The 24,068-nt window shown below is 41.8% G+C and overlaps 1 protein-coding gene across 4 annotated transcripts in view; it reads left to right on the top strand.

Annotated features, from left to right (window-relative positions):
- Positions 1-24,068, top strand: part of bcas3 (BCAS3 microtubule associated cell migration factor) — a 403,546-nt gene that overhangs the window by 373,603 nt on the left and 5,875 nt on the right. For 3 of the 4 annotated variants that reach the window (XM_061781698.1, XM_061781693.1, XM_061781692.1), the window contains one exon: positions 4,335-4,511. The exons of the other annotated variant lie outside the window; for it this stretch is intronic. In XM_061781698.1, coding sequence (XP_061637682.1) covers positions 4,335-4,511 — 177 coding nt within the window. The remainder of the gene's footprint in view (positions 1-4,334; positions 4,512-24,068) is intronic. 4 annotated transcript variants of the gene reach the window in all.

Raw genomic sequence — 24,068 nt, 5'->3', positions numbered from 1 at the left:
CACTGGCTAGATTGCCCACTATACTGTATAACACTGGCTACTAAAATGTGGGAGTATTTACAATGCTTCTTTTGCTCTAAATTCAGACATAAAACAGAATTGTTCTTTAAAAAGAATATATTTGGCCTTTTGGAAAATTCCTTCCGCACGATTATAGAAACCTAATTTTTAGAAACTGACACTTCCAGAGAGATTTTGGTGTGCCACCCCAGATCAAGGATGATGATACGGTCTCATATGGTCTTTACAAACCAAAATGGTCAACCAACAAAACACAACTGCTCCAAGTTCGCTTATCACTCTGAACACTAGACAACAACATGAATAATATCCACGCTTCAGAAAGAGAGATGAGTCATGCACTTACAGTATCTGATCACCAGCATTTGGAAGAGCTGACATACTATTTCTAGACACCTAGAAATAGTATGTCAGATCCTGGTCTTTGGGAAAAAGACTCATATTGAAGAACATATGACCCTATCTGAAACCTTGACTTCCCCGCCAACTTTAAGTCAATCTACAGGGACACAGATGTTCTTCTCCAGAAATATTAGTTTGACCAAACTGCTCTGGTCCAGTGTCTGGAACAGACGCTGAGGTTAGCATTAGTCAGTATTAGCAACCCCGCTCCAACTAATAAAATGCATCAAATTATTATAGCCTACATCTCACGAAAGAAGTGACTTTCAGCTTTTCCCTGTCAGGGGGTCGTCGCCACAGCCAGTCACTCTTATGATTTGTTTGTCTGACGTAACCCAACCATTTTTATCCGCGATTTAATAAACCCATGTACCAATGAACTTCACAAACTCGTTTGTAACTGAACGTGTGCACATTTGCACAATAAATTACTTCACAAAAAATACGTGATATGATACACAGGCATTGCTTCACACAAAGCCTCACTCTCTTACTGCAATGGATTGGAGGCGTGCTCTGCCGCGCCGATCTTTTCTCTTTCTCAGCTTCGTCCATGTCACGTCACGCGACTCACAGCACTTCTGGTTCTAAGGTGCTTGTGTCAAAATAAAAGCATGAGTTTCAAATTAAGAGTTTATATGTATAAATTAACTAAAACTTGCCTGACGGGAAGAACGTTTGACACCCCTGTTCTAGACTATGCAATCTTATTAATATTACTACTATGAATACTCTGTGGGCAAATAGCACCGATCAGCCCACTTTAAATGAAAATAGGAGATTTTAGATCATGATAAGATTATGATCTTGTCATCACAATCTTAATATGATTGTTCTTTGAAAAGACTTGGTTAAAACCAAATGAGTTTTTACCACTTAATGAGGCATCTCCCCCAAACTTTGTGAGTTACCCCCAAGGCCCTTACTCTCACTGTTGAAATGAATTATCAGAATTTATTGCTGACTTGTTGACCCACACAGACAATATATTAGTCATGGGTGACTTTAATATTCATATGAATTCCCCATCGGAACCTCTTAGTGCAGCGTTTCAGACAATAATTGTTAGTTTTGGTTTCATGCAATTAATACGTGAACTGACACATGATAACAGCAATACTTTAGATTTGGTTTTAACCCAGGGCATTGCGACCTCAAATGTAATGGTACTTCTCTTTACCACTGCTACTGTATTATACTGAAATACAAACAAGCTCTCATCTCAGGTAGAACTAATTATTTTTCCCAAATAATTTGTCATGATAAAAATAACCACAAATAATTATTTATTATTTATTTATTTATTTGGGTAGCAATGCTAACCCAAAAGCAGCCTACTTCCAACAGCTACTCCTTTTCAGTTGATGATTTCCTCTTCCTCTTCCTGGGAAACTCATTAAAGAGCTGTTTTTAATTTTAGGACCTGTTAAATATTAATAATTTATCACTCACCTCCGGTGCTGTACTTGCAGCTTTGAAGACAGCCATTATTCGACCCTTACTCAAAGACCCAACCTCGACCCTGAGAGTCTTTGTGTCAAATCTCAATTTATTTTTCAAGTTCTTTTAGAAAATTGTAGTACATCAACTTATTGATCGCATGGCCTCTAGCCATCTACTGTATTTGAACTTCTTCAGTCCGGATTCAGGCCAGAGCGCTCTACTGAAGTGATGAATGATCTTTTACAGGCTATGAATTGTGACACCTCATCAATACTAATATTACTCAACCTCAGCGCTCCCTTTGATACCGTTGATCACAATATACTACTAGATCGCCTTGAAATGCATATCGGTATTACAGGCCCAGCACTTTCTTGGTTTAGATCTTTTGTCTCGGATAGGACGCATTATGTAATTCATGGTAATGTGAACTCTGAGTATTAATATGTCACTTGAGGAGTCCCGCAGAGATCGGTACTCAGCCCTCTTTTTTTCAGTATTTATATGCTGCCGCTGGGCTATATCATCCCCAAATATAAGATTAGCTTTCACTGTTATGCCGACAATAGTCAGCTATACAAACTAACTAGTCTGCACGATTGCTCTAATCTGGAGTTGTGTTTCGCTGAGATTAAACAGTGAATGTCCTGTAATGTTTTGCGCCTTAATCCTGAGAAAACAGCTATTGATTACACTGGGGAACAATTTGAACAAATGTTTCTGTCGATTTAGATTTTTATGCTGATTGAAACTAAAATTGGCATGCTGATTCCAAAATTTCAGTCAGTTTTTTCTCCACATCTAACCCAATATTTCCAAAACTGCGTGTTTTCATCTTTGCAATATCGCTAGGATACAGCCCATCCTATCCGCTAGTGACACAGAGATCATAGTCCACGCATTTGTTAGGTCTCGCCTTGACTATTGTAACATGCTGCTTTCTGGTCTTCCCATCTGTAGTGTTAAAAGCCTGCAGTTAGTACAAAACGCTGCAGCAAGACGAGGACGAGAAAGTTTGATCATATTACCCCCATTCTGGCCTACTTGCGTTGGCTCCTGATCCACTTGAGATGCAATTTTAAGGTCCTGTTACTTACACATAAAATATAACATATGTTAGCACCCTCTTATCTCTTGACTTAGTACTGTATGTTCCGTCCCGAAACACTCACCAAACGCTGCTCTTTTGGTGACTCCAAGAGCCAGAAAGAAGTCTGCGGACTCTCGAGCATTTTCTATTTAGTCTCCAGTACTCTGAAATGCGCTCCCCACAGATATTAGAGCTGCTACCTCAGTAGAAATGTTTGAATCCCGACTTAAGACTTATTGTATTCTATGGCATTTAGTTAAAGTACGTTTGCCTGTGGCGGCACGGTGGCCGACTGGTTAGAACGTCAGCCTCACAGTTCTGAGGACCCGGGTTCAATCCCCGGCCCCGCCTGTGTGGAGTTTGCATGTTCTCCCCGTGCCTGCGTGGGTTTTCTCCGGGCACTCCGGTTTCCTCCCACATCCCAAAAACATGCATTAATTGGAGACTCTAAATTGCCCGCAAGCATGACTGTGAGTGTGAATGGTTGTTTGTTTCTATGTGCCCTGCGATTGGCTGGCAACCAGTTCAAGGTATACCCCGCCTCCTGCCCGACGACAGCTGGGATAGGCTCCAGCACGCCCACGACCCTAGTGAGGAGAAGCGGCTCAGAAAATGGATGGACGTTTGCCTGTTTTACTGCCGCTTGTCCTATCTCCTCTCCCTTCCGTCTCCTCCTCAGAGAGAGGGCTAGATGACGTTGACCGGATCTGAGTATGATGCGGTTTGGGTTCTGCATCGACCAACTGGGCCCGGGTTCTGAGGCAGAACGACTTTCCCGAAGGCGTCTACATGTGGCACCTTTTCTCTTTAAATTGACTCGTAATGAACATTGTTCAGCACCAGACTTTGTGATAAATGTTGCACAGTCAACATCCATTGCAGCCTGGTAATCCTGGTCACCACCCCACAACCCCCCATCTGCAGTCCCTTCTTAAGGGTTCCTCTGTCCCCAAATGGGGTTTTGAGTTTTTCGTTGCCCGAATGTGGTGTTTAGATTAGGGGATGTCATCAATCATTTCCAACTGTGGGCCTGTGAAGCCCTTTGAGACTCTTTTGTGATTCAGGCCTATACACATAAACTTGACTTGACAAACATACGTGCAATGGTCAAACTGTTAAGTACGGCTCAGAAACAAATTTCTCTTTGGTTGATGCAGCAACTACAAATTAATTAATAGATACCATTGGACAAAATTAATTTATAGATAATGGAACATAAGGTAGTATGGAGAAAGTAGCAACGTTAATTACTAGAGAACAGAAAATAATGGAAAGTAGCAATGTTACATCAACTGATTTCTTTTGTACTTTCCATTACTGGTAATACTGATACCCCTGTGAGTTTCTTTTGTAGTAATTCTAAAATGTTTATTTGCAGATTCTTTTGATGGGCGTTGTGTGACCCTACTGGAGGTATGTGGGAGCTGGCCTGAGAGCTTTGGTGTTCCCCGGCACAATATCAGCTTTACAGATGCCAGTGATGAAGGCCTCAGGGAGAGATTGGCAGACGCTATGTCTGACTTTCCTTCTCGGGATATAGAAGGGTCTGCTACAGGTCAGTACAGCTATGAAAAACATACACTTTTGCAAACACAAACATACCCTTCAATGAAACATTTTGCTCTGGCCCCTTGGGGAGCCATGTCAAATGCAATGCTGGGCCACTCACAATTTTCACAATTTAGAACAATTTCAGTGATATGTCACAATACCAATTAAAGCTTTGCGATATAATGATACAGTATTGGACAAAAACAGGGTTGGACAAACATTGACTTTTAAAATTTGACAGGCGGGCCAAGCCAGGACCAGATGCTTACAGATAAAAATAAACAAAAACAAAAAAAGGCATTGTAGTGTTAATACTTAGATTTACTTTTGATGGGAACAGTATTGTTTTGTTGATCACCTTTTTACCTGTGCATCAAAGTCTGGTGTTAGTTTTGTTGTGGCAATTCTCAGAACACATCTGAGGTGTTCATCACTAAGCTAGGATTTATATGTTTTGTTGGTGTTCATCACACTACAAGTCTTTTCACACACATGTAGAGCCATACACCACCAACATCCTCTGTGCCATCTTCTGGATTTTTTGAAATTTGTCTGCGCTTAATGAAGCATAAAACTCATCCAGTTTGAGAGTTGAACTTCTCTTTTAAGACAGAATCACATTGGAGATCAATCAGTTCCATCTGCAGCTCCCCTGGCGCTGTTTCATGGTCTTGTGTGACTGAATCTTAGATGGCAGTTTGTCAGATAAAGGTGTTTTGCTGAGCCTGCAAGCTTGATTTTAACCGCTGAGCCGTAGCCATCAGTTACTGTGTTGATTGGCTGTTAGCATAATCAGCATGCTTGGTTGACTACTCACAACTGATGTTATATTCCTCTAAAACCACAATGGTTTCTTAACAAATTAGACATACAGCCTTTGACCGGACTTCAGTGAAAAAGTATTTAGTAGGCAATTCTATATTAAACACTCGGCACTCACTGTCGACTTTTCTTTTCTCTGGGCCACTCATGGTTGAAGAAGGGTTCAGAGCAGTAGCAGAGTAAAAACAGAACAGTACCTACTGCGCTACCTGGTGGAAACACTGAGCATTACAGGACAACCTGGTGGAACAACTCGGCATTACAGGACAAGGTCAAATGAATGCAGTCATGATTTTGATATGATTTGGGCGATTCTGTACCAATCTTTGGTGGGCCAGATTGAAATGATCAATGGGCCAGATGTGGCCCGCGGGCCGTAGTTTTCCCACCAATTGTATAGATAGATAGATAGATAGATAGATAGATAGATAGATAGATAGATAGATAGATAGATAGATAGATAGATAGATAGATAGATAGATAGATAGATGTTTACCATACAATGTAACCCTCTTAGCGTTTATTTCGTTATTTTAGAGTTTGAATTTCCTGTAGAATCCTGTAGTTTCTTTCCCTCCACTTATTAATATCCTTACGGCAAGAGCTGTGCTGGCTCACCAGACTCCGAGCCAGGAGAAACGATGGGCTGGAGAGCAGAGCCAGGGCTGCAAGTTGCATTTGAAATGTCAATGATCCATGTGTCTTTAGTTCTCGCAGAGAGCTGCGTTCTTCATCGACACACAAGCCGAGCAAGGTCGGACCGTCACTGGCTGGTCCACCTGTTGCGGTTGGTCGGTGTGGTATTCTCTTTTTTTAAATTATTTGTTTATTTATTTAATATTCATTCATTTATTCATTCATTCAGCTTCCGTACCGCTTATCCTCAGTTTCAAGATGGTATCAGGGCTCTCTTGAAATAATGCTGCCAACAGCAGAAAACCAGCTTGAAGTGACTCTTTCACACAAGCGTTATTGAGATGTGGGATGTGACCACTTTAGGCAGACCCATGCTCACAGGTAGGGATGAACCTGGGGGAAACCTCAAGTGCCATTAGCAACAGAATTAGCTGTTTGGCATATGCAGTGAAGATTTGACACATGGCACAAAGCACATATCAGTTGTGTAGCTCATCCCACAAATTCTCATTTTTAATGGGACATTGTTTAAAAAGTAAATAAGTATGTTACAACAGATCTACCAAACGAAAATATCTTCCAAGTATGAACTATAAAAAAAAACCATCAAGATACTCGTACTCATACAAAAACAGAACATGCATCGACAATATTCCTGGCAGTTAATCTGGGCACTGTATACACGCACAATTATGACTGTACTGTAGTTCCATTGAGTGGAAGACCTGCACATGTTTTTCCCTTCAATGAGCCGGCTGGTCTCGTCTTGCGTTCCATAGCATGGTGGGGCATCATAGTCAAGCTCCAAAAAAAGAAAAACATTTTTTTCTTCTGTGTCTTTATGCGGCCTGGTACCAAATGGCTTGCTTTCCAGTATCGGTCCGCGACGCGGTGGTTGAGACCCTTGGATAGATTACCCTCAGCAGTATACTCATTCTACAACAGAAAGTTTGTGTGCTTGGGTCTGACATGTCTTCACTCACACTACTTTACTTTGAAGCTTCCTGCCTGCATATTTGTGTGTGAGTAACAGAGACGCAGTGGCCCTGCTAGTCCAAATGGTTAACTCATTTAGGAAGAGGCAGTGCTCTCTCTGATCTGTGTGCCTGAGTCAATGTGTCTGTTTTTTACGCGCCGAACGGCAGGTCACAAGGACCTAATAGATTTAGCATCATCCCCAGCCCCTACCTCACGCCAACTCTATTCATTTCTCCCTTCTCTCTGCTAAGATGTAACCTCATTGTTAAGTTAGTCCCCATCATTTCATCATTCTTTTTACCGTCAAGCCAGCCAGAACCCCCTCCCTGTTTATTCCCCATTAGATGCGATGTTAGACACTCCCTTTTTCTTGTCCCCCTTTCACTATATTGTATCATGAAAGTAAATAATTAATTCCTCCTTATAGTGCTAGTGTAGAGTACTGTATATTAAAAGTATTTATTGAATGAATTTGTTTCATGTAATTTCAAGACCACACTTGTTTATGTGTCTCTGTCAATGTTGAGCAATACTTGTACTGAAGAGACAATAATGTGAAAATTGTCACTTAGTTATTGTCAATCAATTTGCCACATGTGCCTTCATAATCTGAGCAAATACCATCAACTCCTGTGACTTGCGGGGGATATGGGCAGAGCCATGCCGCCAATAGTGAAAAACCTCAAGTAATTCTTCTTCTTCTTTTCATTTCGGCTTGTTCAGTTAGGGATCGCCACAGTGTGTCATCCATTTCCATGTAAGCCTATCTCCTGCATTCTCCTCAGACACCATTCTCCACCAACTGCCCTCATGTCTTCCATCACTACATCTATCAACATTCTCTTTGGTCTTTCTCTAGCTCTCTTGCCTGGCAGCTCCATCCTCATCAACCTTCTACCAGTATAGTCACTATCTCTCCTCTGGATGTGTCCAAACCATCGAAGTCTGCTCTCTCTAACTTTGTCTCCAAAACATCGAACCTTGACTGTCCCTCTGATGAGCTCATATCAAATTTTATCCAACCTGGTCACACCGAGAGCAAACCTCAACTTCTTCATTTCCGCCACCTCCAACTCTGCTTCCTGTTCTTTCTTCAGTGCCACTGTCTCTAATGCGTACATCATGGCTGACCGCACCACTGTTTTATAAACTTTGCCCTTCATCCTAGCAGAGACTTCTGTCACATAACAAACCTGATACCTTCCTCCACCCGTTCCAACCTGCTTAGACCAATTTATTCCACACTCACCATTGCTCTGGACTGTTGACCCCAAGTATTTAAAGTCCTCCACCCTAGCTCTTCTCCCGATACCCTCACTCTTTCCCCTCCACCCTTCTCATTCATAAACTTATATTCTGTCTGACTTCGGCTAATCTTCATTCCTCTTTTTTCCAATATATGCCTTCATCTTTCTAATTGTTCCTCCATCTGCTCCCCAAGCCTGAAAGCCTGCAGATCACAATGTCATCTGCAAAAATCAAAGTAAAACTGTTTTGGCATCAGGGGTATAGATTCTCCAGTCTGCTTGACCTAGCAGCTAAACAGGACAGGTAGCCAACCAGGACAGGTTGAAAAAATAAATAAATAAATTCCGTGCACATGTAAACGCCCGATCGGAATAGATCACCTTACTTGTAAACAGTTGAACAGAGATCTTCTATCAGAATGAATTCAATCGGAATAATAAAAAAATAAAAGTCTGCATGTACAATCCAAATTCCAATGAAGTTGGGACGTTGTGTTAAACATAAATAAAAACAATACAATGATTTGCAAATCATGTTCAACCTATATTTAATTGAATACACTGCAAAGACAAGATATTTAATGTTCAAACTGATAAATTTTATTGTTTTTAGCAAATAATCATTAACTTGGAATTTTTTGGCTGCAACACGTTCCAAAAAAGCTGGGACAGGGTCATGTTTACCACTGTGTTACATCACATTTCTTTTAACATTCAATAAACGTTTGGGAACTGAGGACACTAATTGTTGAAGCTTTGTAGGTGGAATTCTTTCCCATTCTTGCTTGATGTACAACTTCAGTTGTTCCACAGTCCGGGGTCTCCGTTGTCCTATTTTACGTTTCAAAATGCGCCACACATTTTCAATGGGAGACAGGTGTGGACTGCAGGCAGGCCAGTCTAGTACTCGCACTCTTTTACAACGAAGCCACGCTGTTGTAACACGTGCAGAATGTGGTTTGGCATTGTCTTGCTGAAATAAGCAGGGGCGTCCATGAAAAAGACGTTGCTTGGATGGCAGCATATGTTTCACCAAAACCTGTATGTACCTTTCAGCATTAATGGTGACTTCACAGATGTGTAAATTACCCATGCCATTGGCACTAACACAGCCCCATACCATCACAGATGCTGGCTTTTGAACTTTGAGTCCATAACAGTCCGGATGGTTCTTTTCCTCTTTGGCCCGGAGGACACGACGTCCACAATTTCCAAAAACAATTTGAAATGTGGACTTGTCGGACCACAGAATACTTTTCCAATTTTCATCAGTCCATCTGAGATGAGCTCGGGCCCAGAGAAGCCGGCTGCGTTTCTGGGTGTTGTTTATAAATGGCTTTTGCTTTGCATAGCAGATTTTAAGTTGCACTTACGGATATAGTGCCGAACTGTACTTACTGACATTGGTTTTCTGAAGTGTTCCTGAGCCCATGTTGTGATATCCTTTACACATTGATGTCGTTTTTGATGCAGTGCCGCCGAAGGGATCGAAGGTCACGTGCATTCATTGTTGATTTTCGGCCTTCCCGCTTACATGCAGTGATTTCTCCAGATTCTCTGAACCTTTTGATGATATTATGGATGATGAAATACCTAAATTCCTTGCAATTGTACGTTGAGGAACATTGTCCTTAAACTTTTCAACTATTTTCTCACGCACTTGTTCACAAAGAGGTGAACCTTGCCCCATCTTTGCTTGTGACTGACTGAGCAATTCAGGGAAGCTCCTTTTCTACCCAATCTTGGCACCCACCTGTTCTCAATTAGTCTGATCACCTGTGAGATGTTCCAAACAGGTGTTTGATGAGCATTCCTCAACCTTCTCAGTCTTTTTTGCCACCTTGTCTCAGCTTTTTTGGAACGTATTGCAGCCATAAAATTCTAAGTTAATGATTATTTGCTAAAAACAATAAAGTTTATCAGTTTGAACATTAAATATTTTGTCTTTGTAATGTATTCAATTACATATAGGTTGAACATGATTTGCAAATCATTGTATTCTGTTTTTATTTATGTTTTACACAACTTCCCAACTTCATTAGAATCAGGGTTGTAAACCCAGCTATGGACATGTCATACTCACCGTACAAATATGGCCAACTCAGACTACTATGCACCAATTTGTAGAGTCTTCAATTAACATAATGTACAGCAATAGTCCCCAACCACTGTGCTGTTGCTGCCATTTGGTACCGGGCTGCACAATTAGCTCGAAAAAAATAATATATGTGTGTATGTATTTTTTTTCTATAGTGGAACAGAAGACAGGGCACCCCTCACCCCACCCCATCGATGTTTAGCTTTCGATCGGGACACTGCCACCGCCTCCATCCTCCCCTGTCGGTGATTAGCTTCCGATCGGGCCCATCCGTCAGCACCCAAATCCTCCCACCCTGTCGGATGGTTGCCGGTCTTCAAAAAAATATGTACTTCAATGAACCAGTCGATGGCCGAAAAAAGGTTGGGGACCACTGATGTACAGTGTTATGGGGCTGTGGTAGAACTCATTTAGCACAGATAAACAAGGTGAACATTAAAACAGCAAAAGACCAAACCAGCAAAAATTCGGAGCGTGAGACCGTTAACCACTGTGCTGGCCTGTCTTTCCGCAACATTTTCCTTCAGCACAAACATATGCACGAGCACATACACAGAAAGGGTAAACAAAGCCACTAGTCACTGAAATAGGGCTCTCACACTGACTGAGACCAAATTCCACCAGACTATGCAGGTAATACTCACATATAGAAATGACAGGATGGAGGGAAAGAGCACAAGAACAGAAGTAGAGTGAGACTGATGAGAGAGAAAGATAATGATGACTAAAACACACCCAAGCATAAATTAAATTGAATCCAATGTTGTAATGTTGCTTACAAGATTTAATTTATTAGTGGCGACCCAACAATTATATAGATGCCATTTTGAGAGTAGACCACTCCCACAGTTTCAACATTACATGTAATATTTTAACGTGTTTTTTTTTTTTCTTTCTATAGTTTTTTTGTTTTTGTGTAACTTTTTTTTTGTATTTTCCGTGATGCTGTATGGGGAAGCTTTACAACTACAGTTCTGGCCACCATTTTTGGCCCACATGATTTTTGTCAGCGCACCCAGACAAACTAAAGCTCATCTGGGAATAAGTTCTGTGGACAAATGAAGCTCAAAATACGGAGTTTTGTTTATACCAACAAAATAAACCCTAAAAGGAAAGAAAAACACCCAGTTAAGCATGGTGAAAGAGGCATAATGTAGAGCTAGTTTGCCTCCTCTAGAAGTGGGGACCTTGAACGTATCAAAGGAAGCTTGATATTAGAGGATTACCAAGGGGTTTTAGAGCAAAATGTGTTACCCACTGTCAGACGGCTTGGTTTTGGAGGTCATGAGTTTTTCAGATTCATCATGACAATAGGTGAAAGGCAGACAACAACCTGCACTTGAAAAAAATGTGAAAACAAAAAATACATAAATTATTTGAAAAATCATACTGCATTTATTATTCGTAGTATTTAAATTCATTTTGAAGGATGTTGTACACAAAATCAAGGGTACCAATAATGGTGACGTACTGTAGATTCCTACAGTAATTAAGAATGCACTGGAATGCGGTCAAAACCATATTGTTATCCTATATTCAGTAATTTTGTAATTAATGGGCACAGAAAAAAAATCATACTACGGCTGGTTCAAGGAGACAATATTTTGTAGGATATATTAAACGGGAAGGAAACGTGGAATAAATTTGGCCAAAATTATGTTGGATGTGCTCCTACTAGTCTAAACACGGTATTCTGATTAATATTGCATTTGTGGAATAAGAATTAAAGAGATCAATTCATCAATTTTCACCTATTTCAGGGGGCAGCCATTTTGGGCAATCTTCTGTTCGACTGGAATTAATGTTGCAAGCGCCCTCAGGAACATCACATGACCAAACCTGGAAATCGGGATATCGGGCACCTCTGGTGTATGCTTCGATAACTAGCAGAACTACGGGTTGATTTCATGATGGTTTCAACAATATTCTAGAAGGTTTGGGTTCACGCCGTCATTTAATCAACTTCTGCCTCTAGTCAAAAAGTTGCAGTCCAACTAGCCGCCACAACGATTGTTCATACTAAGCAAAACAGCAACACACCGGATGCCGAGAGCGCATTGCGGAGGCCAACTTCAAAATAAAAGCCCCACCTATAACACATTGGACATCAATGACTTGTTCAGCTTTTATTGAGAAATTGTACATTGCAGCTCGTTGGTGGCTTCTGGCACGAACAATCACCGTGACGGTGGGCCGACCTCGACTCCTTGACTGGATGGTGACCTGACCGCGGTTTATATTACCATCATAAACTGTTCCCACAAACATCAGCACAACACCATCTCGAAATCATGTTCAATCATTAATTTAATACAGCAAAAAAATTGCTAATTCATTATGCTGTCATTGATTATATGGTAGACAATGGCGCTAGTTCGCCAGCATTAGCGGCTAGCAGCTAGCTAGTGAATGGTAGGTTAGCGACAGATGGTGGACTACTTTTCCGAGGCAGTGTAATAGGCAAAAATAAATCTGCACACATACCTTTGATGCTGACAGCCAGACACAGTTGCATTTCCAATTGATCAATTTTTAATAAACTAGGGTTGCTAGTATAAGGATTTGAGACACTTTTACAATACCCTGACAAGAATGCTCATCCCCCACCACCACTGAAATCTATGAAACGAAAAAGAAAGAAAGAAAGAAAGAAAGAAAGAAAGAAAGAAAGAAAGAAAGAAAGAAAGAAAGAGAGAAAGAAAGAGAAAGAAAGAGAAAGAAAGAAAGAAAGAAAATATGTCACCCCAAACGTTAAGTTGGTGATGGAGCTGTCAAGGATGTGAAATGTTTTAGCAGTGAGAATAATACCAAAATAGTGTGATTTACCAACGATATGGTGTCTGATCTGTATCTAAAAAAAAAAAACAATAATGGAGATCACAAATGAGCACCCAACTGTGTCATTGTACAAACAGGGGCCCTGGATGTTGTCAAGCAGTAATCAGAGGTACTTAAATGAGATTTCATTGCTCTCTAACAAAAGCGCAACGTTTGGATGCTGAGGTTTTCATAAGTGGACATTTCACAATGATACGATCTAAAACATTGGGGTGAGTACTAGAATATACAAATTGGTGCATAGTAGTCTGTGTTGAAGTTAGCGAGCTCACACGAGTCCCAACTTTACTCTAGACACACTCACTATGAGTCAACTATTTTCACACTCACATTTTGAGTCCAGCCACACACGATTTCCCATTGTTCTTTACATATCCCCCTATACACAGTGTTGGTGGTGCACTGCTTCCCCCTCCTGAGAGGCCGGATGGTGGACTGGAATTTCCTCGAAGCCGTCCGGAAGTCTTTCTCCATGGCCTCACCAAACTCCTCCCATACCCGGGTTTTTGCTTCAGTGACCACCAAAGCTGCATTCCGCTTGGCCAGCCGGTACCCATCAGGTGCCTCAGGAGTTCCACAGGCCAAAAAGGCCCGATAGGGCTCCTTCTTCAACTTCACGGGCTCGGGGATTGCTGCCACAACAGGCATCGACCACCTTACGGCCACAGCTCCGGTCGGCCGCCTCAGCAATGGAGGCGCGAAACATGGTCCACTCGGACTCGATTAACATCGCAAAGAGAAATTATGGAGAAAAGCTGGAAAAACAGTTTACTGCTAAACAACTCTAAGTCAGTCTGGCGTAGATTACAATCGCTCTACTACAACTACAAGTGACGATCCTCCCAAGCAGAGAACAATAAAGTACTAGCTGGCGACTTGAACACCTACTGTAGATTTGAAAAGGACACTTTCACACACCACACCCACCCAGCCGCACCACCGACCACCATCACACCTCTTACTGCCAATTCTGCATTGACCTTCCATGAGCAGGATGTGAGACGTATCTTCATACAAAAAAAGATTAACAAAGCGGCAGGCCCAGACCATGTGTCCCCATCCTGCCTTAAAGTATGCGCAGACCAGCTCGGTCAAGTCTTCACACACATCTTCAATAGATCTTTGGAACTGTGTGAGGTACCATCCTCTTTTATGAATGACTACATGCCTGTTGCCCTGACATCTGTGGTCATAAAGTCCTTTGAACGCCTCATGCTGGACCACCTAAAGAGCTTCACAGGTTCCCTGCTGGACCCCCTGCAGTTTGCCTACCGAGCAAACAGGTCTGTGGATGATGCAGTCAACATGGGACTGCACTTCATCCGAGAACACCTCAACAGTGCCGGGTTCTACGCGAGGATCCTGTTTGTGCACTGCTGCTCTGCGTTCAACACCATCATCCCCGAATCATCTCCTCCAAGCTTCTCCAGCTCAGCGTCTCGCCTGCAGCTTCCCGACAGGCAGAACATAGCAGGTGAGGCTGGGGGACACCACCTCATCTCCACGCACCAACTGCCCCCGGGCGCCCCAAGGATGTGTCCTCTATCCGCTGCTCTTCTCTCTCAACACGAACGACTGCACCTCAACACACCCGGCTGTCAAATTCCCAAAGTTTGCAGACGATACCACTGTCATCGGCCTCATCAAAGACGGTGACAAGTCTGCATATTGACAGGAAGTGGAATGGCTCGAGCTGTGGTGCGGCCGACACAACCTGGAGCTGAAGACGCTCAAGATGGTAGAGATGATCGTGGACTTAAGGAAACATCCTTCACCACAGCTGCCCCTCACGCTGTCCAACTGCTCTGTGTCAACCGTCGAGACCTTCAAGTTCCTGGGAATTACAGTCTCTCAGGACCTGAATTGGGAAACCAATATCTCCTCCATCCTCAAAAATGCCCAGCAGAAGCTTCTGAGAAAGCAAGTGTTGAGGCAGTTCTACATAGCACTCATCGAATCAGTCCTGTGTCCATCCATCACATTCTGGTTTGGTGCTGCCACAAAAAAGGACAAACTCTGACTGCAACGGACAATCAAGTCTGCCGAAAAAATTATTGGTTCACTCTTGAGGACTTGCACACTGCAAGGACTAAGACAAAGGCATGCAAAATCCGCTTAGACCCTCCACATCCTGGTCACCACTCACTGTAGTAGTCTCGCCACTCTGCACTATTTGCATATCGGTTGTTGACAAACACTGACCACTCATGTGCTTGAAAAGTATCTGCGCCATTTGCACAATGGTCACTGTACCAGACTATTGCGCTATTAGTCTTTTGAAGCTGCTCTAAATTGCTAGAGGACTCTACATCATTTGCACAACTGTAAAAAAATAAAATAATAATATATCGACATTACAACATTACTGTTAACCTTTCATTGCTCAGTGACTCTCCGTAGTGTTTTTATGTTTTTATTTCTCAAAATTATTTTCTGTCACATGGCTGTCTGTTGTCGTACTAGAGTGGCTCCAACTACCTGAGAGAAATTTCTTGTGTGTTTTTGACATACTTGGCAAATATAGATGATTCTGATTCTGATTAAACCAACATCCACTAAGATGCGAAGGGGCCCCCCTCCACACATGAATAATCTAAACTCCAAATTGGACTGATATGTGCGGGGTCACTGCTGAAAATCAGATACAAACAACATTCTTTTCCAGATCTCCAGTGAGACCCCTATGGAGAGCAGGCGTTTTTCATCCCTGTAATTATAAAGGACAGAAAGTTGGCCAAAGAAATATTGCACAAAGAAAGTAGAGTTACAAGCTTAGTGAGGATAAAATGTGAATCTAACAAACCATTGTCTCCAGTTATTTCTGCGAGACAAGCTCTACTCAATATCAGGTCACTTGGTAACAAATCAACGTTGATTAATGACTTCATTACGACCTATGAGTTTTTACTACTAACTGAAATGAGGTTAACAGAAAGTAGCTGTAATACCATTTTAAATGAGGCAACACCAGAAAATTTTAATAATATTAACAAGTGTTGAAAAGGCGGCACGGTGAACGACTGGTTAGAGCGTCTGCCTCACAGTTCTGAGGACCGGGGTTCAATCCCCGGCCCCGCCTCTGTGGAGTTTGCATGTTCTCCCCGTGCCTGTGTGGGCACTCCGGTTTCCTCCCACATCCCAAAAACATGCATGGTAGGTTAATTGACAACTCTAAATTGCCCGTAGGTGTGAATGTGAGTGCGAATGGTTGTTTGTTTCTATGTGCCCTGCGATTGGCTGGCAACCAGTTCAGGGTGTACCCCACCTCCTGCCCGATGATAGCTGGGATAGGCCCCAGAACGCCCGCGACTCTAGAGAGGAGAAGCGGCTCAGAAAATGGATGGATGGATAGATGGATGGATGGAAGTGTTGAAAATGAAAAAAGGCAGTGGTATTGTTGCTATTTTTAGCAATCATTATGTCAGTGTAAAGAAATTACACTGGGTGATTTTTAGCTCTTTTGAATATCTGTTTTTTGGAAAAGGTGATCCAAATTTTATTGTTTTAATAATTTATAGACCTCCGAGACAAAATGGAAAATGTATGGAGGATTTTTCAGGACGGCTGTCAGTTAGCTGTAGTGACTATAATTATTTTGTGATAACAGGGGACTTTAACATTCGTGTTGACAATAACATGGAAAGTAAAATTCTAAAGAACTCTCTGCTTTACTGGACACATTGGCTCTCTCTCAATATATAAAGTCAAACCCACACTCAAGGTCACATCTTAGACCTGGTCATCTTGACGGATGTTGATAGTGTATCAGTTGACATTTTTGATATGGCTATTTCTGACAATTTTCGTGTGTTCTTTGAATTACAGCTTTTCCCAAAATTTCAGACAACCTCTGTCTATTGAGAAACGGTACATAAATGAGAGTACCAACTCTTAAGTTTATGGTGATCGTAGCTTTGTCACAAGTGAATGCTGAGATTGTTTATGACCTTTTGGATGAATTCACCTGGAAAATTTCAAATGTCATGGATACTGTCACTTCCATTTCAACTAAAACAATCTTGAGGTGACCTAGAACACTGTGGAGGAGCACTATGATGGTAAAGACCTCTAAATCAAAGTGTAGATAAGCAGAATGTCCACCTCCTTTCCATCATCCGACTGTAATGAGGTATAGAAATGTAATGCGGTTGAGAAAATGAATGAATGTATGGATAACATAAACCAAAATAAGTTGACTGCACATTGAAAATAATAAAATAGCAATTTTTCATTTGCTGTCCCACAACTTTGCTGTCCCAGTTACGTGTGTGCACGTGCTCACACACACACACACACGCACGCACACACGCACGCACACACACTTGACAAACTCAAAACTATTAGTTCTTCATTTTATACCCAGAGGGCCATGTTGTCCCTTTGCTTTCACCAAAGAGAGAGAAGAAAGTGAGAGACAGAGAAAATGAGTGCACTTCATGAAAGCCCCTCAACAGACAGCCCGTGACAGATTGATAAAAGAAACCCAAAGAGGAGACTAAGGAAATGAAGCCAAGAACAAAGTTAATTAATAGAAAAGGGTACGGAAGGTATATCTCTATACAACGGGTGTGAAAGCAGAGTGTGGCCATATTATCCGTCCCTCAGCACAACACTTCACCTTCATGACCCCCCTACTTTGCTCTCATTCGCTCTCACTTTTTGTTCTTCTCTGCGAGGCAAGAGTTTGACTATAATGTGCAGCGACTGTGAGACAATGAATAACTCTTGTGTTCACTTGAATCCAGAGCCACTACCACTTACCCCTCCTCCCCTTTATCTTTTCAACTCTACAGACAAGTCAAGCCTGGATATCATTGTATCATTTATCCAAGACTCCACTCTGCCACTCTGCCTGTTTTGCCTAGAGGGAAAAATGAAAAGTGTGTGTGTGAGTGTTTGCCATTGGTGCGTGTGTGAGAGAGCGCAAGAGGGAGAGGGTGAGCGTGTGTGAGAGAGAGAGAGAGAGAGAGAGAGAGAGAGTTGTCTGAATACAGAAGGAAGTTGTGTTTATACATGTCTTCACATGTTAGCATCACTACTCTATGTGCTTATGGATGTGTCTCTTGTGGACCATGGGTTTTGCGTTTCTTTAGCTCACTCTTCAGACATCCTTCAATGAAGACATACAAACACACAGGGTCGTGCAGGTTCATGGAAGAGTGAAGTGACAAAGAACTGATTGACAGATAAAGTCAATACAGTTAGATGACAAGGGTGGAACGGTTCACAAAATCCCCAGTTCGGTTCGTATCTCGGATTTGTGGTGACAGTTTTTGGTTCAGTATACATTGACTTAAGAAAATTAATTGTCTTGAATATTTTGTATTATTATTTTAATTGTTTTTATGAAGCGGCATGGTGGACGACTCGTTATAGCGTCTGCCTCACAGTTCTGAGGATCGGGGTTCAATCCCCGGCCCCTCCTGTGTGGAGTTTGCATGTTCTCCCCGTGCCTGCTTAGGTTTTCTCCAGGGACTCCGGTTTCCTCCCACATCCCCAAAACATGCATTGTAGGTTAATTGACAACTCTAAATTGCCCGTAGGTGTGAATGTGAGTACGAATGGTTGTTTGTTTGTATGTGCCCTGCGAATGGCTGGCAACCAGTTCAGGGTGTACCCCGCCTCCTGCCCGATGATAGCTTGGATTGGCTCCAGCACGCCCGCGACCCGAGTGAGGAGAAGCGGCTCAGAAAATGGATGGCTGGATGGATATTTTTATGAATCAAAAATACATAATGCCATAATAATAATATAATGCCAAAAGTATTCGCTCACCTCCCTTGACTCATGATTTTAAACTACAACCCCAATTCCAATGAAGTTGGGACGTTGTGTTAAACATAAATAAAAACAGAATACAATGATTTCCAAATCATGTTCAACCTATATTTAATTAAATACACGACAAAGAAAATATATTTAATGTTCAAACTGATAAACTTTATTGTTTTTAGCAAATAATCATTAACTTAGAATTTTATGGCTGTAACACGTTATAAAAAAAAGCTGGGACAGGTGGCAAAAAAGACTGAGAAAGTTGAGGAATGCTCATCAAACACGTGTTTGGAACATCCCACAGGTGAACAGGCTAATTGGGAACAGGTGGGTGCCATGATTGGGTAGAAAAGGAGCTTCCCTGAATTGCTCAATCATTCACAAGCAAAGATGGGGCGAGGTTCACCTCTTTGTGAACAAGTGCGTGAGAAAATAGTCGAACAGTTTAAGGACAATGTTCCTCAACGTACAATTGCAAGGAATTTAGGGATTTCATCATCTACAGTCCATAATATCATCAAAAGGTTCAGATCTGGAGAAATCACTGCATGGAAAATCAACATTGAATGCCCGTGACCTTCGATCCCTCAGGCGGCACTGCATAAAAAACTGACATCAACGTGTAAAGGATATCACCACAGGAACACTTCAGAAAACCAGTGTCAGTAAATACAGTTCGGCGCTACATCCGTAAGTGCAACTTGAAACTCTACTTGCAAAGCAAAAGCCATTTATCAACAACACCCAGAAACGCCGCCGGCTTCTCTGGGCCCTAGCTCATCTAAGATGGACTAATGCAAAGTGGAAAAGTGTTCTGTGGTCCGACGAGTCCACATTTCAAATTGCTTTTGGAAATTGTGGACGTTGTGTCCTCCGGGCCAAACAGGAAAAGAACCGGACTGTTATGGACGCAAAGTTCAAAAGCCAGCATCTGTGATGGTATGGGGCTGTGTTAGTGCCAATGGCATGAGTAACTTACACATCTGTGAAGGCACCATGAATGCTGAAATTTAAGCAAGCAACATTCACTCTTACTCCTTGCTACTATATGTATAGTTGTGATCACGTGGTATCTGCATACCATCCGGGCGCTGCTGGATAAAAGTGCTGGAGTGAATAATGGAATGGACTGCTTGTATAGGAGTGTTAAAATCGGAGATTTTAGATCCAGTCCGATCTGATCCAATACTTTTATTTTTTTAATTTTTTATTTTTTTGCTGACATCAGACCGATTTCCAATCTCAAAGATCGGATCGGGACACCCCTAATATGAATATTCGTTTGAAAAGAGTATAAAACATTGATACATTGACTTTATTGAGATAAACATGAATATGATTATTCTGCCGCTAGGTGGCACCAGCGTTTCATGTAGGACATTGATGTGCAGTTTGTGCGAAGAAGATGAAGATAAGGAAGACACACTTGCTACATGGATAGAAAAGTCTTGTGAGAGTAGAGATCAATTGAGAGCAAACGTGACGTAGTTGTATTTGTTATGAAAAGTTGGAGTAAAGGAGAGAAAGAAAAGTAACTGGGGGACTTCTGCCCATTTGTTTATAAGAAGCTAACAACTAGTCTCCACATTTTGGTGCCAAAACCTGGGACAGAAGAAAGTAAATGTGGATACGGACTTTTCGATAGGTGTTAGGTAACACATTGGACGGAACATAATGGCAGAGCACTTGCAAAGAATGAAACAAAGAGCCTCTGCAATGAAGGTACTACGTACAATAGAAGAGGAAGCAGTTAAAGAGAAGAGGAAGCAGGTAAAGAGAACGTGAAATGTCATCGCTTACGGGACCTGCTGCCAAGGTTGGAAGTCAAGAGACAAGTCTTCATGAATTGGAGAAGGATATTGAAGAGGAGATTCCAATGGACGAGCTGGAAGCTGACATAATGAAAACTGTGGGCTATCACAACGTTAGTCTGTGGAAAGCTTGTGCAGCAAGGCTAATAGAAATGAGGGAATATACTGCAAGCGAACGGACCACGCTGCGGCTGAGTGAAGTCACAGGCCTGAGTACACATACAATCAGACAGCCCAGTAGGCCATCAGTGAAGTTACCTAAGTTGTACATAAATAAATACAATGGAGAAATTGCAATGTGGCAGGAAGTTTCGGATTAGTTTGAGACTGCCATCCAGAACAATAGTGCACTAAGTTAAACAGAAAAGCTCACCTATCTTAAGTCATATTTGACTGTGCCCGCAACAAGAGCAATTGCAGAATTGAAGATAACAGAGGGCAATTAAGACGCTGCCATTGACATGCTTAAGAAGAGCTTTGGAAGAAAAGCCATGAATGTGAGTGCATACATGGCAATATTGCTGGAGTTGACACCAGTGAAGAAACCTATTGATATTGTTGCATTAAGACAGCTTTACGATGAGTGGAAAGTCCAAATTAGAGGTTTGGAGTCATTGGGTGTAGTTTCTGACACACAGGGTGGTTTGTTGTGCCCACATTACTACAAATGATGCCTGATGACCTTGGGCTTGCTTATACCCATGAAATTAGTTTGGGATAGGAAATTACTGTTCCAGAGCTCATAACTTTCCTACAGCGAGAAGTTGAAAGCAGAGAGTGCTATGCATTTGACTAAAGCAGGAAGTTTTAACAAAGAGTCTCATCCATCTATCCAGTCCAACTATAAGCCGGAAATAGAGCAGCGCTCCACACCAGTAGCACTAACGCTCCCCAAGAATGCTTATTTTGTGAAAGCACAAGTCAAAAATCAGAACACTGTGCTGACACTACATTGAGCACACAAAATAAAAAGAGACTGTGGAAAAAAAGGGCACATACTACTTTCCTCACCATGCTGTGATCAGCGATGACAAGGCAACAACCAAGTTGAGAGTTGTTTTTTATGCTTCTGCACATGAGGACGGCCTCAACGGTCGTCAGCTCACCAGACCAAACCTGAACCCAGATCTATTAAATGTCTTAGTCAGATTCAGGCACAACCCCATTGCATTCATGGCAGACATCACGAAAGCATTCCTTCAAATACCAATTGTAAAAGAGAAGAAACCAAGTTATTCACTCTCAGAATGACGTGTTTGGTGTATCATCGAGTCCATTTCAACGGGCAGCCCCAATATGGAAGCACCTGGAAAAATATGAAGCAAGTCATCCACAGACATTTAACGTCCGGAAGAATTCCCTATATGTTGATTGCCAGTTCAAGCAGTGTTGAAGATTATTTTTTAAGATTAATCACAAGTGTAAAGGAAATCAAGTCCACTGCTTGAATCAATATCTGTAAATGGGCCACAAATTCCCCCGAACTTGAGTGGCAGCAAGAGAATTCCCTCTGGAAGCTGAAGCACACGGCCGTGTTGAAGATGTGTGGAGACCAAGGACTGACGACTTTGTATTTGACATGGAACATCATGTAAAAATCTTCAAAGACAATGAGAACACAAAGTGACGTGTCCTGCAATCATCAGCTAAAATATTTGACCCACTGGGATTCTTAACACCGTTCACCGAAAGAGTGAAATGTGTCTTCCAGGATATATGACATTGGATGGGATGAGAAGCTTCCAGATGATCTTTCTCAAAGGTGGCAAAAGTGAGTGTATAGAACTCCTCCAGATTCATAAGATCAACATTCCCAGATGGAATGGCACTGAGTATTTGCAAAAAGAAGAAAACCATGTTCTACATGTGTTCAGTGTCGCAAGCCAAAAGGCCTACAGTGCAGTGGTGTACATGCAAGGTTGTACATCTGAAGATAGTTTACTCTTCCACGTCTCGAACTAATGGGGGCTCTGACTGCTGCAAGAATGCGAAACGAGTGGCTTAGCGCAACGGACATGCAGCCGAACCAGATCCACATGTGGACGGATTCTATGATTGTACTAGAGTGGATTTGCAGCTCAGCAACCAAGTGGAAACAGTTTGTTGCAAACAGAGTGATGGAAATTCAGTCATTGACCACGCCAGAAAGTCGGTCTCATTGTAGTGGAAGAATCAACCCAGCACAGCTCACCACAAGGGGTCAAACAGCGTTAAAACTAAAAGACAAGGAGCTCTGGTGGTCAGGACCACCATTTCTGAGTCAAGCGACGCTGCCAATGCTGAAGGATGAAGAGTTGTATGAAGATGATGTAAAGGCTGAACTCAGATCAAGTCATGTTACAGTGCAACTGAATAACACAGATTCTCTACCACAGTCCTTATTGAAGTTGGAGAATTACAGTAAGATGAGAACTGTATTCCAGACTACAGCCTAGATCAAAGGATTCATTCACAACAGTCGTTCAAGTGAAAAGAAACAAGGAGAGTTGACAGCAGAGGATTTGGCTGATGCTGGAAAACAAACCTATAACTCCAGCCAAGAAGAGCTAACCCGGAGATGGAAATAGCGCCAGCGTCTTCTACACCTCTTAAGGAAGGCAGCCTGCTGTTCATCGGAGATGACAATACATCGCGCCATATTTGGAAAACTGGTATTATCAAGGCACTGTTTAGGGAAGAGAGATCCTGTGCTGTGCACACATCAGACAAGACAGTGTTAAGAAGACCAGTTCAACTTCTGTATCCTTTAAAAATTGATTAGTTATTGTCTTCTTGGAGGGAGGCTTGTATCTTTTAGTTCATTGTTACATAAGTCAATATAGTCAATATAGTTCATATAGTCATTTGAAGTTAAATCAAGATATATTAATATTCAGTTTACTGATACTAGTCGAAAATGAGCAAAGTATGGCGATTTTCAGTTGGGGATTTTTATATGGTTTTGTTTTGGCAGTGGGCAAATGTGTTGGAAATATATGTCAATGCTCAACCGTGACGTAATTTACTGCCAGAAATCCAGACGTCAACTAGCTAGTGTTTTGGCGTTTGGATAAAAGTTAATTTATTTAAGAATTAAATTCGTCGAAGTTGAAGGCTTGCGTTCACTTCCGGGTTAGTCCGATTTACGTTTTTAAAGTTAAATCAAACTAATTTTGTCTCGTAAAGGGCACCATGTCACTTTTTATTTGTATAGATTTTAGGAAAAGCGACGACAAACCTTTTCAGTCTCATAATCGAAAGGTTGCTACATTGTATGAAATTGTATGAGTCCTAGATTACAGAGGCGTCGTTATTAAACTCAAAACACACAAAACACAACAAGGAGTGGAATTTTATAGAATATTTTGTAACGAACA

This window comes from Phyllopteryx taeniolatus, chromosome 8, assembly GCF_024500385.1.
Source record: "Phyllopteryx taeniolatus isolate TA_2022b chromosome 8, UOR_Ptae_1.2, whole genome shotgun sequence".
Classification (NCBI taxonomy): Eukaryota; Metazoa; Chordata; class Actinopteri; order Syngnathiformes; family Syngnathidae; genus Phyllopteryx; species Phyllopteryx taeniolatus.
The sequence above is the reverse complement of the archived record's forward strand: the minus strand, read 5'-3'. Positions and strand labels throughout refer to the sequence as shown.